Genomic DNA, 19,173 nt, shown 5'->3' on the forward strand with positions numbered 1-19,173 from the left:
ATGTATTAAAATAACTTCCATTAAAATTATTAAAAAGCACTGGACAGTACCAATAAAGTATATTAACCTGATGAAAAGGAACTGAAGCGTACCTTTCAATACAGAATCTCCATTAATTAAACTCCCCTTCGTGTCAATCCTTTCATCGTCCCCTTCGTGTCAATCCTTTCATCGTTGGATTATCATTTGAAAAGGTGTTTGGAGATTATCATTTGAACACAGTATCTCCATTAAATTATTCCTTAGATTTGCATGCTAATATTCAAGTGGACATAAATCATGCCACGAAGCGAAGCTCGGAGGTTCTTCCATGGAGAACGTCCTCCCACACATGTGCCATATATTAAAAAAAAAAAGAGGGTTTAGTACTAGAATCAAAGAAATAAAAAAGGAGAATGTCTTTCATGTGCTTGTAGGGCAGGGCAGGGGGGTATATTAGTTGGATTGTAAGAGAGAAGGTGATGCACTGATTGCTACCAGAGAAGAAAACTACGACGAATATATATAATGGTGGAAATTGAGAGCTGGGGGACATAGCTAGCTAGAGTGGCAAAAAAAAGTTGATTCTGGGAACTTGAACCAAGAACAATCTGCTCAAGGCTCGGTCATGAAATTCACCAAACTCCCACCTGTGCTTTGATACTCTTAAAGTTGATTTCTCATCGAGTTTTAAGGTTTAGCTTTCGGAAGCTTCAGTTTCTCACACACACCATTCTCCAAGTCTCAGCTCCCCACCACACCACCTTTGCGTTAATATTTTGCGCTGAAAAGAGGCTCCCGATGAAGGTAAGTTGTTTGCTAGTGAAGATATATATATATATCATGGAGCTACAGGCCTCCTCGTTTCAAATCCATGATTCGGATTCGTCAACTATCTTACACACACTCCCACGTATATTTATATATAAATGGTGTTTTGATGAGAGGTTCTCTTTGGCTGTTGGCAGCTGTTCAGCTGGATGCAGAATAAGATTAATGGCAAACAAGGGAAATGCAGAAAGCCAAACACAGTGCTTTCAGCTGCTCGTAAGCATTCTTCCAACTCTTCTATCTAATGGAAGTGTTCTTGCTCGAGATAACTCTCCCTCTCTGATCCTTCTTCAAACCCATCTTATATCTTTGCTTCAGCATTTCGGTTGATTTTGAGGAACGTCGTTAATATCAGTCCATGCATAAATTAGTTTTGTAAATTTAACAATTTCCCTAAAATTAAGTTTTAGCAAAGGAATATAAGCCGATGTATCCACACTAGGAGACATGAAATACTAATCTTTTATATATATATATATATATATATATATATATATATATATATATATATATATATATATATATATATATATATATATATAAATATATATATAATCCTAATTGAAATGCATTCTACTGATAAGCGCAATTGCTTATTAGACAAATCAACAAGTGTGGATTCGGAAGGGAAAAAAATAAAGAGTGAGGATGGAATTGATAAATATTGAGCACTTTGTACGAATTGCAGATTCACCCTTCTATATTTGCAAATCTTACTTTCTTACTCGTTTTACCTTCTCAGCAGATGTTTGCATCTTAAATTTATCGCTCAAATATTTTCTTTTGTCTACTGGACAGAGCATGTGAAGCAAGAGTCCCGAGAGGAATTTAGCGATTGGCCTCATGGCCTGCTTGCAATTGGAACCTTTGGCAACAACGAACTTCGAGACAATAATGAAATCCAAGATGTTGAAGAGGACCCGTCTCCGTCCGATGATTTACAAGATTTCACACCTGAGGAAATCGGGAAATTGCAAAAAGAGTTGACAGAGCTTTTAACAAGAAAGCCATCTTCTCAGGATAAGGAAAAGGAAATTGCAAACCTTCCATTGGATAGATTTCTTAATTGCCCGTCAAGCTTGGAGGTTGACAGAAGAATCAGCAATACAGTGATTAGCGATGTGGATAACCATGAGGATGATATTGAGAGGACAATCAGTGTCATACTTGGCAGATGCAAAGACATCTGTGACAGCAATAATAAGAAGAAAGCTATTGGGAAGAGATCGATCTCTTTCCTTCTCAAGAAGATATTTGTCTGTACAAGTGGGTTTGCTCCACAACCAAGTTTGAGAGACACTCTTCATGAATCAAGAATGGAGAAGGTATACTCACGAACTCAGGCTTACTTTATTCATTTACATGCATTTCTATCAGTCAGCATGCATTTTCTCATGACAAAAACATTTCTCCATGCCAAGACTATTTCACAATAGTTTCTTCGACTAGTTTAGTGAGTACGATTCAAGAGTCCATATATATATATACACGACTGCTGATGGTTGTTGTTATACTTGCAAACAGCTTTTGAGAACATTGCTTCACAAGAAGATTAACCCACAAAGTACTTCCCGGGCGTCATCAATGAAGAAATATATTGAGGACAGAAGTACTCCGAAGAAGGACAAGGAAGATGATGAAAAGCGGGACAAGACCAGTAATGGATCTAAATGGGTCAAGACAGATTCAGAGTGTAAGTTTTTTTTTTTTCTTTCCATGGGTGTTAAGACATGTAAAACCATGTATATCAGATATATGATTAAGATCCAGTTCTAATATCAACGTGCTGATCTTATTTTTCAATTTTAATGCAGATATTGTGCTAGAGATTTAAATCTTCATGCCATTAAAGGATTCGTATTACAAGGTATGTACAAGAAGATCCTTTTTCTCAGCTTTGTTCAATACTAGCACAGCAGAACTTTCGCCAAACCAGAACTTCAAATATCAAAATTGGCTAAATATTATAACTGTTTTCAAAAAACAAATATAGAAATGTATAGTTTTATCCCTGTGCATGCTCACATTATCAAGGCAATTTGATCTCTGACATGGATGCTAAATGACTCAAATTCCAGATTCAAATGTGGATTGAAGCTAGTGAGATACTTGGAATTATGGACTAAAGAGATGAAATTTCAAGACCATAAAAGCTATCAACAATGTCACAGCTACTTCGAGGATGGATTCATGAGGACAAGGAGAGCATTTTTTGATCAAGAATGTCACTGGCTATCATCTAGTTTACGGTTCTTCCCCGGCCCCACTTTTTTTTTCTTCTTTTTGCCATGTTTGCATCTGTGAATTCAGGGCAACACATGTTAACAGGATACAGAGAGCTAGACATTCCCTACATTTTTCAGTCCTCTTTCACCACGCCCTTTTCTCTTAGCTATGTTTTCTCGTTGTAATATACATGATCTTGACGTTAATAATATAAAACTGACAGAACCCTGTTTTCAAGGTCTTTGAAAAGAACCCTGTTTCTTGCAGTCGATCGTGGATCGATTATTCTGTTTCGATTTGCCTTGGTGGGTGAAAGAAAAATGGAAATTCTTACATGGCGAAACACATTTTTATATGCTTTATTTAAATGTCATTTAAATTATATTTATTTTACATTAAAAGACATAATGACACTAGTGAGAATTTATATATCCTAGATTCACGGAACATAATGTTAAATATAACGAAAATATGACAAGAAAATGTCCTGAGAATGTTATACAAGATATTGTATCATGATTTCAAAGTGAAACCCACTTTCGATCTCATAAAATAAACTATTTAGGTGTATTTTTACTTTTTTGTCATATTTTTTTTTAATGAAAATGATCTTTATTTTAATTATTGAAGAAAATAATATCTTGATGAAAGTATACAATTAGATTCAATGAGTGTTTGGTAACGTGTGATGTTTAAATATTTTAAAAAATATTTGTTAATTGAACAAAACATCAAAATAGTGTTTATATATATATATATATGTATTTATATCAGCATATTAAAACTATGTAAAAAAAATTAACTTGATTTTTTATATAAAAACTAATTTAAAAGCAAAAACTATCACAATAATAAATAAACACGCAAATAATGATATCATAAAATTTGTTAAGCCAAACAAATAAGAGAAAACAAAAAATAACCCAAAAACCCATATTTAAATCTTGCATAAAACATTTTAGCTCTTTACTTAGTTATTTTTTGTGCTACATTGTGGTTTGAAAAAAAAAATTAACATAAAAAGTATTTTCAAGTATTGTTAATGTATTTTTTAATAAAAAAAATTAAATTATATAAAAATCGATCTAATATGATTTGATCGACTTAACATATTCAAAGATAACCCAAACTATTAATAAAAATATAATTTGACTTTAAAAAAATTAGAATAGCATCTTTTTAAAAATATTAAAATAACAACATATTAGATCAACTTAGAATAATTCAGGTTAACCTTTCAAATCTACTATCTAGATCTTGAGACCTTGATAATCCTATAAAAAACAAATAAAAAGTTATTATTAAACTCAATTTCAATCAATCCAATGTTGAATGATAGAATTTAAAATAAAATTTAACTAAAATATTGAGCCAAGTCAACTAGGGTTAATTTACTAAATATAGGTTATAAGACTGAGATAACTTTATATAAAACAAATTAAAAAAATTTATAAAAATTAATTCCCAGTTAACTTAATATTGAAAGGTTACACTAAAAAAATTAATTAAAAAACATAAAAAACTACTCGAGTCAACTGATCAAACCTGTAACCGATATCTTAAAATTAAGATAACCTCATAAAATACAAATAAAAAAAAGTATGAAGCTTCATTTTCAAACAACATAATATTGAAGGACCAGATTAAAACAAAAATTCAACTAAAAAATAACAAAAAAACCCGAGTCAACTGGCTTAAACAGTGACCCGAGTCATAATACTGTGATAATACCATAAAAAGTAAATAAAAAAATTATAAATTTTATTTCTAATCAACCTAATTTTGAAGGATTAAATTAAAAAAATTAAAAAGATAAAAAATAACTTGGATCAACTCGGGTTAACTTTTCAAACCTAGGTTAGGGGTAACACTACAGAAAGTAAATCAAAGAAAATTACAAAGTTTTACCTCAGTCAATCCAATATTGAAAGATGAAAATGAAAAAAAATAATTAAAAAATAAACAAAAAAACCTAAGTCAACACAGCTAACTAGCAAAACTCATGACCTGAATAATGAAATTTTGATAGTTCTATAGAAAATAAATTAAAAGAAATTATAAAGTTCAATAATTAGTAAACCTAATGTTATAAAATGAAATTAGAAAAATTAATTTAAAATTGTCAAAAAAATAATTCAAATTAACATGCCTAACTTGCATAACTCACAATTTGGGTTATAAAATCAGGATAACTCTATAAAAATTAAATTAAAATAAATTATGAAGTCATATATTTAACAAATTTAATGTTAGGAGATAAAAATAAAAATAAATCTGCTAAAAATACAAAATATTTTTCATTGTTAATTGCTATACCAAACTATCAATATATGTTAATAATAATAATTATGTCGCTCTAACCATAAATTAAGGCCACACTCTGTGATGACAAAAAGAAAAAGAAAAAGAAGAACAACTAAATAAATAACAATTGAATCTTTCTTATAAAACTATAATATAGTCTTCTAATGTGTGGCATGTTTGGTGATATAATTTTTTTTAGATTAATATAGGTGTTTGGGTCAGTTTGCGCATATCATAACTAATTCTACAGATCCTGAAGCTAACAATCATGTAAACCTCTAGTAGTCATCATATGAATAACCAAGAACTCGAACTTGAGACCACAGAGGGAACAAACTCCTATGTTTGGTGATATAATTGTATAATTGTAAGTGCGTGTTTGTATATTTATATATTCATGTTATTAATATTATGTTATTAAGACTATATAACAAATTTTTTTTTTTGATATTTTTCAACCAAAACCATCTTATAAAAACACATGCAATTATTTTGCAATACATACATATATATATATATATATATATATATATATATATTTATGATATTGTTTTCTCCTCGTACCTCTTTAAATCCAAGGGCATAAAAGTGCCCATGACTATTCATTTCAATATCTCTTGGGACAATTAGAAGTTCGTTCATTATTTAGTCCTGTTGGGCTTGATGGATGAAATTGCACAAATATAGGGTAAATAATGACTAAATTTTTAACATAGAAGCTAATTTTTCAAATTGATATAAACTCAAGGACTATTTAAAAAGTTCCTTTATTATAATTGTATGAAAACTAACAATGCATATGATTTTCATCATAACAAATCATAGCTAATCGATCATTCTTATATAAAATTTTATTTTATTTTATTAAAATTAAATAATGTTAAAGTAATTTAATGTGGATAGACATCACATGCAAGATAATTTAATCTAACATTAGAGAAAAAAAAAGTTAGGCCAATTCAACATTTAATGTAAAGATTATGGATGGAATTACTTGTTTAAATAATAACATAAAATAATTATAAGTAGCCAATTCAACATTTAATGTAAAGATTATAGATGGAATTACTTGTTTAAATAATATTAAGAGAATGAATTGATAAAAAATAAAAACACATAAAAGTTGGATCGGTGTTCAACATGAGTTTTTTTTTTTCATATCTGATTTTTTACCCCTTATTTTTTCATGTATTTTCAAAGACAGAAATTTATTAACTTTGAAATCATTTCATAAAATTATATATTTTTTTTATTATTAACATGGGTGTCCAGACCAGCTTGCAGGCACCACGACTAATCCCACGGTCCACTGAACATCCTGCAAGCCCAGTGAGCAGGTAAGGCACCGTGAGGGTGACAAACGTACCGCGCAGAAAGGGACCCAATAGAGACGCGAAGGGAAGAACTCTCCAGCCCCACTCCTACTGGGACTCGAACCAAGTTCAAAGGAAGGAGAGCGTCCCCAACAACCACTGAGCCACAAGCCTGTTGGTTAAAAAATTATACCTTTTCATTTTTATGGTCATTTGAATAAAAAAATTTCATGTTCAAAATTAATAACTTTTCACTCATGTATTTATTTTATTTTATTTTTACTAGCTTCACAATAATATTATATTGATTTCATAAAATTGTGTCGTTGCTTTTTTGCATATTCATATATGTAAAAAATTTATTTTTGAATCAACAACTTTATAATCATGTATTTATTTTATTTTATTTTTATTTTAACCATTTCAAACAGATAAGTTATATGAATAGCTAAAATGCCTATTCTTATTTTGAAAAGCTATTTCTATATTTACTATAGAGAAGCTAACAGTACATGAGTACATGAACTAACATGTATATGTTGGTCAATTTTTTTTTTTTGTTTTGTATTAATAACATCGTGATTATATTATATAAAACATAATTAAATTAAATTAATTATATAATTATATTAAAATTAATTTAATATAAAATATATTAAAATATAATTGATTTTTCTAAATAGTTTTTTATTATTATAATATACATAAAAAAACTATATTTATATTATTCAAAAAACTATTTTATCGATTTCATTTTTCAATAATTTTTTTAATTTTTTCCTTAATTTTCAGAGCCCCAATTATGTCAGTTATGACCTGTAGGGCAAGGCTATGAAGTAAAATGATCAATAACATAAATAAATATGGAGAAAGAAAAATGAACACGGTAAATATAAAGATGGGGTTGATCTAAAAGACATATCCTTGAGTTGGTATTTGGATTGGAGTAAAGCCACTGAAAAAAATAAGTATAAGATAGATAGATATTTGAATTATTTGATTTGTAAAGATATTTTATGTCTATTATATTATTATGTATCACATCAACTTATGTTTTAAAAACAATAGATAGAACTTAAATCTTAATTATCTCTTGGAAGCTTATCTTTGGCATTCATTGCATTGATGACAGGATCGCAAATACAATTTTTTTTAAAATAAAAATTAAAAATACCCTTTCAAGTGATATTATAAGGGTGTCAGGGCTGATTAAGAATGTAATTATGATTATTTTTTAAAGTATATTTTAGTTAAAAAATATTAAAATAATATTTTTTAAAATATTTTTGATATTAACATATTTATTATTTTTTAAAACATTTTTTATATCAATATATCAAAATAAAATGAAAATACTAGAAAAATATTAATTTTAAAAAATATTTTTAAAATATAAAAATAAAAAGCATCTATTTCTTCTCGACTAGAGGTCTTGGAGATAAAAGTGCTAAATTTAAATCTGAAAGTATTTGCCATCACTCCTTCCTCCTCACATGTTCCACTTAATATATGAATGCCACGCTAGTACGCCTGTTACAATGAAATCAATATATGTACCTCTTAAATTACAAAAAATGTGATTTTTAGATTAATAATCTACATGTGTTTGGTTAATTACAACTCCTTTGTTTCTTTTTTGTCATTGACTCTTTATATATATAATTTTATTCTTGAATTTTAATTTTTTAATTTTTAATTTTTTTGGTTTCTAATTTTTTTAGTATTTTTGTATAATTTTTATTAGTTTTAAATTTCACCCCCAATCTAAATTTATGCTTTTTTTTTATATATAATTTGATTCTAATTTTTTGATTTTTCTATTAATTTTTTTTATTTTTTATTGAACCCTTCAATAAAAAAATTATTATTTCTCTTTAATTTATTTTTTATTGTGATTTTTATTCTTACTCTTTCATTTCTTATTTTTGGTTTTGATATTTTTACATGGTTATTTTTTTTTTAATTTTTTATTTATTAAAAATTAAATTTTATTATTTTTTTTATATATAATATTTCTAATCTTATAACTTGAATTACGAGTTTAAAAAATTAATATTAATTAATATCTTTTTATTTTTTAATTAATATTAATTTTTTAAATAGCTTATTATCTAAGATCACATAATATAAATAATAAATTTTATAAATTAATTCGGGTTAGTTCAATTTTTATTATCTAAAAAATATGTTTATTTTTTTATTCAATCTCGTCTTTTTAAAGGTCTATTTTTTCAAGTTGTATTAATTTTTTAATTTATATATATATATATATTATTATTTTTATTTAATTAAAATAAAATCAACCTATTATACCGGTTGGAACTAAGACGATTGCACAGGATGTTGATTTTGTTTCCTTTTTTATTAAAAAAACACAATTACAATGCCTTAAACTGTGTGCCGTCGAATTCACATGTCTCTATGATACAAGAGCCTTTGAAGAAGGATACATTGATGAGCACACAAGGGCTGTTGGATTAATATATTACTAATGATAATAATAATTATTATAATAATATAAAAAATAAATAATTATAAGAATATTTATTATTATTTTTAGCACTAATTATGAAAAAATATTTTTACTCCATAATTTATTTATTTGTAAAATAAAGATGTATGATTATCTTGAGAAAAAAAAAGAAGAAGATATTGTCAATCAATAAAGAGAGCCAACCTACAATAAAAAAGAAAAAAAAGAAAAAAGAGCACCTTCTCTCTCATATCTTCAACTCCCCCTTCCATCATTAAAATAAAAAAAAGCACCACCAAACCCTAAGTCAGTAAAATAAAAACATCAACATCTCCTTCAATAAAAACAATTTCCCACATTTAATTTTCCTTTTCCTCTTTCTCTCCTAATCTCTCCCGGTGCGACTGGATCTGAGTGCCTATCTCTTACAAACCCACCACTTACTTCTTCTTTAGTTTTTTCTTGGGTCCGTACCACAGTATTCAATTGAAGGGTTTTCTTTTTTCTTATCTTTCATGAATAATACAGTTGGATTTTGGAATCTGAATTCTTGAAAAATTAAGGGGGGAGTTCTTGGTGTTAGGTTTTTCTTTTTTGTTGGTGGGTTGATTCTAATCCCTTTTGTTCTGGATTGGGGAGGGGGAGAGGGGGACAGAGAGAGAGTTTTTATTGCTGTTGCGTCTGTGTGGCTAAGGGTAAAAAGGAGGAATCTGGAGGCAGCCAATGCCATATTTTGTGGATTGCTACTTGGAGAATTTTTCGGTTATTTTTGGAGCACCGAAAAGTTTACAACTTAGATTAATTACCTTGAAACCATTATCAAACGATGTCTTGGGCATGCCCGGAAGATATCTACCTCTCTACTTCTCTTGCTAGCTATCTTGATAGTAAGCTCTTTCTCTTTCTGTCTCTTCCTCTCCCTTTTGCAGTGTTCTTTGGATTGTTTCTGCGTTTAAAGTAAACTTTACAAGAATTGCCTAAAAATAAGACCTTTTTTTTGTTTTCATGCCAAAAAATTGGAAAAAGTAGTTGCTTGCATATGTTTGTGTTGATGGGTTCTACCAGTTTACGTATTTTGCTATTGAAATTGTTTGGATTTCGTCAAATCATATTGTTTATCTTACCAAGATTGTGCTATTTTGTGGTTGTTTTGACTCCGTATTGAACTTTATAGCTCACTGCGTTTAATACTTCAATTGGCTTATAGTTTTTGTTCAGTTGAGCAGGGTTGTAAAACAGTGTGTTCATTAATCTTGATTATTGCTCATAATGTGATTTTGTTTCTTCATTGCAGTTTGGTTCTTTTTTTTTTTTGGTGAGGATGCTTTTGGTATCGCAAGAGCTAATTTTTTTCACGGATTTGTACTCTTTAACATGATGTTATGGAAAATGATTAGGGCCTTTTTTCTTCCAATTGAAATAGGTGGACATATCTCAGCATGGCCTTAATGTTTTGGCCAGTGGTACTGTTTAGTAGCGTTTCCTAAAGTTTCTGTTTCCATTTCCTCTTGTGCATCCATTTCCTCCTTGCTCAAGATTCTGGAATGAACTGTCGATGAATTGTCTAACAGCCTTTCTTTCTGAATAAAAGTTGGGAGCTTTGTTTATTTGCTTTGGCCGTTGTTGAGGTTTCCTGATATATATTGCTGAACCCTAGTACATTCATGCTTGTTTCAGGCATTGTAATCCAAATTGTTGCAGTTTGTAAAACCCAACTTTGGGATATATATATATATATATATATATATATTCAATTGAAATTGGTTTGAAAGGATGTATTAAAATAATGGGTTATAAGCTATGCACAAGATGTATGCCAATGAACTAAAATGGGTTCATGGTCCTATGTCATCAACATTTTCTTCTGTAGAGTTGTCTCGATGATTTCCAATTCTATTTCATTCTAGTAGTCATGTTTGATATATGAATGAAATTGAGAAAATATAACACTAGAATTTTGCGCACCAAAATTCTGCATGAAATTCAGCTACAAAATGGATTAATATATTTGCTCTGGACTTTCTAGTACTTTTTCTTTGTTCATATTTGATTGGGGTCTTGTTCTTTTGTTCATGCTTCAGAGAAGCTTCTTGTGCTTCTACGAGATGGCCGAAAGCTCATGGGAATACTTCGTTCTTTTGACCAATTTGGTAAATTTTCTACTTCTTATTGTTCCTAGTTTTACTTGCTGATATATTTTTTCTCTGATGTCTGAAAATATAAAAATTTACTGTGTGCAGCCAATGCTGTTCTTGAAGGTGCATGTGAAAGAGCTATTGTTGGCGACCTTTACTGTGACATCCACTTGGGTCTATATGTAATTCGTGGCGAGAATGTTGTCTTAATTGGGGAGCTGGTACAATTTGATTGGTTTCTTTGGTTGCTGTGAATGTATTATATGGTAGCATACTGTATGGTATTCTTCTACAATTTGCATTTTGCTCTTCAGGATTTGGAGAGGGAGGAACTTCCACCACATATGACTCGTGTTTCAGAAGCAGAAATTAAAAGGGTAAGTGTTCCTCAATTTGCTATTTTGCTGATAAAGTTAACTCCAAAGACTGATATATCAGATCACTTGAGGCCCAAATAACTTTCATCCTACCAACTTTTTTCTAGCATAGAGTCTACAAAAAAATTGTTAACCATAAACTTGATAGGTCAGGAAGCCGGCTTTGTGGTATGACTTTTGACATTATGGGCAAGGTTTTTGGACACAGCAATTCCCTGAAGGGGACAATAGGAACATAGCTTTGTATGTGCACAACTGCGTTCTCACTTGTGGTTCTGATGCTAAATATGCCAAGAATAAGCATTTTGTTATTAAATGGCTCATTGATATTTTTCTCTAATCATTAACTGAACTTTCTGACTGACTTTTTTTCTGCCTCCATTATATTGATCAAGTTCCTGAGTGATGAGACATGAATTGTATTTGGTGATTCTTTCCTCTTGAATTAAACACTTAACTTTTAGCTTTGCTGTTCATTCTCCAGATAGTACTACACCCTGCCTATTGAACCTAATTTATTCAGTTGTTAGAACTTTATTCCATTTTAACAAATAACATCCCTTATTTTCCTTCTAAATATAATCGTGATGTGTGTGAGGGTAAAATTATGATGCAAGCACCTAAGCAGGTACACCCAAAGTTAACCACTGTTTTTGCATAAAAGAACCTGGCACAGTTGCTGAACTAACAAGAGATGTCAGAACTTCGCTTTCATAAAATTTCTCTTAATGCTCTCATCTCCTATAGAGGTCAAAGATGCTCGCCTACTTGTGATCTGTATTACCTACTGTGTTAATTTTGTTGCGTTGTAATTTTTTGCAGGCACAGAAAGCAGAAAGGGAGGCTACAGATCTCAAAGGTACAATGAGGAAAAGAATGGAGTTCCTTGATTTGGATTAGTTCATCGCTTACATCCAGGCTATGTGATCCGCACATATTTTAGCGGGCAGTGGAGTAGGTGATATGATTAGGTGGATGTTATTTTGTTGAAGACTCGAAGTTTCTGTAAACATTTTGCAAAGAATGTACGTGACAAATTTAATCAGTGCTTGCTTTCTGGATTTCATTCATGTTCAAGTTTGGATCACCGGATGTTGTGCACCGATTCCATTGACAACCAAGTTGTTTCTGCAGTTTTTCAGTTGTAATGATCCTTCATCCAGAAAATTGAAATAGCACCGCTGAAATTCATCTTTGAAGTCGTAGTTTCTCACCTTTTCATTACCTTAGCAGGAGGTATTTTCCCTATTTGCAATTCAAATTTTCGCGCAGCTCAGGAAATTTGGGGCAAGGTGACCAGAGTCTTGCAGCATTATATCTGGAAATAAGGTGTTTCAAGGCGGGCTTTATGTTTTTTTTCTTAATTACTATTCTATAGCCTTACAAAATTTGAAGTGCAAATTAGAATTGATAGCCCAAAATCGTAGCCGTATGATAAAATTCGATTTAGAAGCCTCAAATTCCACTCGCAGGGGCAGGGAGGGAGAAACCTGCTTTCATTCCAACCTGATGTCTTCTTGCTAAAGAACTCAATGGAGTGAAGTTTAAAGGAACCACAAGAAATCAAGGAACATGTAACTTTCTTGTATGGAAACAGAAAAAGGTAAAAGAGGAAGAAAATGATGTGCTCTGCCTTTTTAGCTGACCTAGTTAGATCCGAAAGTGGGGTGCTAGTATCAGCTTTACTGGCAGCATTTTTTCAAGAAAAATCCCTGAACTTAAAGCGTTCAGACTCTTTTACGAGTGTTTCTTAACATCAGCACGGTACGAAGGGTAAAATGTTACCGTTTATAAAATATTTAGGAAGGAAGCACAGATTAGCGAGTTACAAGTCTCATCTATAACTCACTGAGTTTCACGCGAAGATTACAGGTCAGGATAATTGTTTCGAGTCTCATTGCTCCTTTCTAAAACTCAATTCAGCAGCAATACAAACACAATTCATTTACAACAAACATCACAATTAAAAAATTAAACACGTTTCACACTTCATAATTAAAACATAAAAAAATTTACATAATATTTTATTAAATTTAAACTAAATTCATAATTTTTTAAATATAAAACATATAATCTATCTATATCTACCGAAATATTTGGTGGAATGCTCGTTTTTTATTAATATTCCTTACTGTACTAAAAAAACCTTATTCTTTTACATGCTTTAGTGTCTCTGAGTGCAACAATTTATGTTTTTAGATGCCCGTGTTTTGTATTAATGTTAAGTTATTTTTTTAAATAATTTTAATATGTTAATAATATAAATAAATTAAATTAATATATTAATTCTTTTTCAAAAATCACATTCACCATATTAACATATATATATATATATATATATTTAATGTGGATATTCAAACCACTTTATATACTTCTTAACTAATTTTACAAATTCTAAAATTAATAATAATATAAATTTAAAATAACTTTAAAATTTATAAACTTAAACAAATAATCTTTAAAAAATAAATTTAAAATCTACTCCATCATCAATTAAAAAATATATCTAATCTTTAAAAAATAAATTTAAAATCTAATCCATCATCAATTAAAAAATATATTTATAACATGAATGAACGGTATATGTCAGTGTACCAAGATATACACACTATCCATGCGAGGAGACAAATGTTGCCTCAAATCATTTGTCTAAAAATATTACAATCACTTTTAGTCATTTTCCTCGAGAAAAAGACAGTATATAAAACCAGAAACCAACAGCTTCCTTTCTTTTCCATACAATAATATACACAGAACACACAGTACACAACAAAATCACAACCACACACATAATCTCCCATCAATCCAAAACCCAAAAGTTGAAGCATCCAATGGCTCCATTATTTACTAGCTGCTACGTGCAAGATATAGTATCACTTCCCCAAACCCAAAATTGAATACTCAAATCTAGCGGCTGATCCATCACTGTTAAATTCCACACTTCATTTTTACTGCTTTGACACGTCGTGTCTCTTGTTTTAGCAACTCAGCAGCAAGATCTCAACTTGCAGATCCAGAAAGATCTAGCACGCAAATCCATTTTCTATCTTTCTCTGTAAGGATGTTTAGGGTCTATGAATCTATATTGTTTTGTGTGTGGTTGTTTATGAGCTTGATTGTTGAAGGTTCAGTTCACGAGTATAAAGGAGAGAGATTTGTGGGCAAAGGGAATGCCTTTGTGGTTCACGGCGGCAGTGAAGGGATTTACTCTTCTGCCTCTGAAAATGTCAATGAGAAGAGTGTCCTTCCTGCTAATGGGGACTCTTATATACGGTAATTCCAATTTATTTCCTAACAATTTGTCTATTTACCTTACATCTCTATGTGTGTGTTAGTGTAATTATGATCAGATCTCTTGCATCTTTGTTAAATAGTTATGCTTTACACATGCGATGTAGAAATGGGAACAAAAATTGGGGTTTGCTGAGAAGAACAAGTTATGGGTCATGCCAATTATATTCTTGGTTTCAATAATCTAATAATGGTATTCCATTGTGATTCAAGTTTCAGAATTGGAGTAGATAATGCTCTTGATAATAACTAATTGATTTAATGTGGTATTGAATCATACAAGCATAGGAATAATATGGATTTGATGCTTTTGAGCTCAGTAGTTCAAATTTCTAACCTGGGCCTCTGGTACTCGGTTCAATTTGGGACTGTTCAGGACCTTGTATTTGTATGTTAAGAAATTCCACTCATTATCATACAGCAAGAAATGTGTAATTTGGGTTGTTATGTTGTCTAAAACACAGCATCATGCTTTATATTTCAGTTACATTTATTCCCAATGACTAATTTTATGTGGTCATTTGTCACCAGTTTTGAAAAGATTACATTCCGGAGAACCCAGGAATTTTCCAACTTTAGTTCGGGGTTGGTACAAGCTATTGTTTTTGAGGTAGAAGATAGGGAGTCAATTGGGGGTTCTGCTTATGGTGGTCAAAGAGCTGTCTGCTGCACAGCTGATCTTGCAAAGTTGGGTGTGTGCTCAGAAGGAGAAATCATTCATCGCCCGTCAACTAAAAATCCTGGCTGGCCTCAGGTCTTTGGTGTTGCATTCTATGCAGACGAACTAGTTGCAACATTGCCATCAAAATCAATACAGATTTCCAGAACTGGGATGTATAATTTGTATTTCATGCATTGTGATCCTAATCTTAAAGAGGTAGTTGTAGAGGGGAATACTATATGGAAAAATCCCAGTGGTTATTTACCTGGTAGAATGGCACCACTTATGAAATTTTACGGGTTCATGTCCCTTGCTTTTGTTATACTTGGATTATTCTGGTTCTCTCAGTATGCAAGATTCTGGAAAGAAGTTTTTCCATTGCAAAACTGCATAACATTGGTGATAACACTAGGCATGTTTGAGATGGCTTTCTGGTATTTTGACTATGCTGAATTCAATGAGACTGGAATTAGGCCAACTGGTATCACTGTATGGGCAGTTACTTTTGGTACTATTAAACGTTCAGTTGCACGCCTTGTCATCTTGATTGTTTCAATGGGCTATGGTGTTGTGAGACCTACCCTAGGTGGTCTTACATCAAAGGTGCTATTGGTTGGAGTGACCTTTTTCGTGGCATCTGAAGTGCTTGAATTAGTAGAAAATGTTGGTGCTGTTAGTGACATTTCTGGCAAGGCCAAACTTTTTTTGGTTCTTCCCGTGGCCTTCTTGGATGCTTTCATCATTATTTGGATATTTAAGTCACTTTCTGCCACTTTAAGTAAGCTTCAGGTACCTGCTTTGCCATTCTGAGTGATGTTTATTTTACAGCAATGCTCTTATTTTCTTAGCATGTAGTGGATACTGGATTAGATGGATTGCTAATTTACCCATCACTATTAAGGGGGGTGTTTGGTCTCGTTGTTGAACTGGAGTTTTGAAAAAAATTGAACTTTTTTTTGCTTCAAATTTATTTTATTTTATTTTTGTTTTTGGATCGTTTTGATGTGCTAATATCAAAAATGAATTTTTAAAAAATAATATTTTGATGAATTTCCAAACAAAAAATACTTTGAAAACCAATCTCTATCCACGTCCCAAACACCCGCTAAAGGTATTATTAGATGCATGACAACATGGCATTTCATTCCTTATACATATGGACTTCATATGGTGTTAACTAAGTATTTCTCATGTTGATGTGAACTACTTTTGATAACCTCTGTATCAGATGATTTGATAATCTATAAAATCTATTCAGAAGCAGAGCATCTGGATCATCATTCACGTAACATGCATTTAAACATCAAAGTTTCTGATACGACACTTGTATGTGTTCAAATACAGTTAAGTGAACTTGAGTAGTAACGTTTTCTTCCTCATCTGATGTCTCAGGCTAGGAGGATGATGGTCAAGCTGGATATATACCGGAAATTCACTAATGCTCTGGTAGTAGCTGTTATTGTGTCAGTGGGTTGGATATGCTATGAGGTAATATACATTAATCTCTGACTATACAAGTAAAGAAGATGAGGCTTAATGCCAACGTGTTGTTTTATTCTCCTTGTCACTGGACAATGATTCTACAGAAACTTACTGTAAAAGCATAAAGAATCCGTGGAACTTTCTCTCACTACTTGCAATGTTTTGCTGTAAGCTAAATAAGTGCTTCTAGCACTACATAATTTGGAAGGGAACGAAAAGAAAATTCATTTTCTTTCTTTCTTTGTGTGTGTGTTAGCAATGTTTTTGAAATATAAAATTTGTTGCTGACTTCCATTATTTTGTAAGCCATCTAGGATGAGACGGCTTAGATTGTGAATAAGATAAGACAATTTGAAATTAACTGTATTGTATGAGTATAACTTTGCAGTTTTTATCAAAATTGAGGATAAGGAAGAACTGTCTGTGCAATGTTTTGCAGATCTAACTTCATTCATGGAATTTCATTGTTACTAAAATGTTTGAAGTTGTCTACTTGCAGTTGTATTTCAAGTCAAATGATGTTTACAATGAGCAGTGGCAGAATGCATGGGTCATCCCAGCTTTCTGGCAAGTCCTTTCCTTTTCTCTTCTATGCATCATCTGTGCTCTTTGGGCTCCCTCCCAGACCTCAATGCGGTAAGACAGTTCATTTGCAAGACCTTCTCCTTCTTATTCCATAATGTCATTGTTAAATCTCTTTCAACCTCCAAAAGATGTTAATTCTTAATAGGCCCCAGTAATTGCCTATGAAAGCTTGGTGCTTAGCCCATGTATGAAACCGGTGCATTGAATAAGATGCTCTGGGTATGAGAAGTGTTATCAGTCAACTTCATGAACTGTCAGCGTTTTTAGTACAACAGGAAAATTAATGATAGAATTACAGTTTGCTTGTATTGGTATTAGAAATATGCACTTTATAACTTCATAATGGCATTAAAAAAACCCTTAGTTGTACATTCTCATACCATTATATTCGTGTAAAGAGTTATGGAACTGACAACCATACCTGCCCAACATGCTGTGCTGCTGTCTTTCAGTTATTAAGCATTCCTGTCTTGCTGTAATAAATGGTGATTTCCATATAAACATGCGTGCATTTTGTGCTATATGGAATGAATATCATTGTTTTTTCAAGAAAACTTGTGCTCTTATTATGGAACACTGCCACAGCTTGGATCATCATCGTCTTAGGTCAGGACATTGACTTTGCCATATTTTTGTTACCTTCTTGCTTTCTTGACAGATACGCCTACTCAGATGATGCAAGCGATGAGTTTGACAGGGATGATGGCACTTTAACACTCATTAAACCATCCACAATACCTTCCAAGGATGTGAGAAGTTCGCCAGAACCCATACCATTGCAAACCAGCAATGGAGCATCTAATGGTGATTTGGAAGAAGACAAGACAGAATAATGCAAGTCACAATTCTTATGTTCTAAGGTTGGTGTTATCATCTGTTATCGTTGCAACGACAACTCTAAATCTGCGTCGAGAATTACTGCAGGAGCAAACTCATACAGAGAAAAGTCCACTTTGGGATTGCGATAGGATGACCTTTTCTTTCTTTAATTCTAGTTTACCATTCTTGTTCGTGGTATTTCTGACTACTTTTTTAGATAAATTTTCTGTGTACTTGTTACAGTAATCATTGAATGTGCATTATTTGTTTTTTTTTTTTTATGCCTTTATGGATCGTGCTCTTCTCCAGCCATGTTTTCGCATACGGGAAATGATAACTATAAGAAAAAATGCCATGAGTGCTTCTGGTTTTTACTTGGAAGGAAGATCATGTTGGGGGGTTTTGAATAAAACTACAAATAAGGTGTTTGACTATTGTTTTTTAAATTATTTTTCATTTAAAAATATATTAAAATAATTTTTTTTATTTTTTAAAATTATTTTAAAAAACAATACATTAAACATAATTTAATTTAAAAATTATTTTTAAAAACAATACATTAAAAATAATTTTAAAACATATAAAATATAATTTAAAAAAACATTTTAAATTTTTTAGTAATACGGTTCTAAACACAAGTTCAAATGGCCCTTTACAGTGGCAAATTCTCCTTTCAAAATTTATTTTGGGTCCCCAC

General features: G+C 31.2%; 3 protein-coding genes across 3 annotated transcripts; all 3 read left to right on the forward strand.

Moving 5' to 3' along the window:
• Positions 1 to 456: 456 nt before the first annotated feature.
• On the forward strand, positions 457 to 3,271 carry LOC105133976 (uncharacterized). The gene is made up of 6 exons (XM_011038170.1): positions 457 to 786; positions 948 to 1,026; positions 1,609 to 2,135; positions 2,335 to 2,503; positions 2,625 to 2,677; positions 2,889 to 3,271. Exons 1-5 carry the CDS (start codon positions 781 to 783, stop codon positions 2,642 to 2,644), a joined length of 801 nt encoding a protein of 266 aa, XP_011036472.1. The 5' UTR covers positions 457 to 780; the 3' UTR covers positions 2,645 to 2,677; positions 2,889 to 3,271.
• Positions 3,272 to 9,336: 6,065 nt separating this feature from the next.
• LOC105133977 (probable U6 snRNA-associated Sm-like protein LSm1) lies at positions 9,337 to 12,837 on the forward strand. The gene is made up of 5 exons (XM_011038172.1): positions 9,337 to 10,013; positions 11,208 to 11,276; positions 11,367 to 11,482; positions 11,576 to 11,638; positions 12,461 to 12,837. Exons 1-5 carry the CDS (start codon positions 9,953 to 9,955, stop codon positions 12,536 to 12,538), a joined length of 387 nt encoding a protein of 128 aa, XP_011036474.1. The 5' UTR covers positions 9,337 to 9,952; the 3' UTR covers positions 12,539 to 12,837.
• Positions 12,838 to 14,450: 1,613 nt separating this feature from the next.
• On the forward strand, positions 14,451 to 18,763 carry LOC105133978 (Lung seven transmembrane receptor family protein). Its single transcript, XM_011038173.1, has 5 exons — positions 14,451 to 14,911; positions 15,461 to 16,379; positions 16,983 to 17,078; positions 17,572 to 17,708; positions 18,316 to 18,763. Exons 1-5 carry the CDS (start codon positions 14,700 to 14,702, stop codon positions 18,488 to 18,490), a joined length of 1,539 nt encoding a protein of 512 aa, XP_011036475.1. The 5' UTR covers positions 14,451 to 14,699; the 3' UTR covers positions 18,491 to 18,763.
• The last annotated feature ends 410 nt before the right edge of the window (positions 18,764 to 19,173 follow it).

The sequence above is a fragment of the Populus euphratica genome, unplaced genomic scaffold, assembly GCF_000495115.2.
Source record: "Populus euphratica unplaced genomic scaffold, PopEup_1.0 scaffold38.1, whole genome shotgun sequence".
Classification (NCBI taxonomy): Eukaryota; Viridiplantae; Streptophyta; class Magnoliopsida; order Malpighiales; family Salicaceae; genus Populus; species Populus euphratica.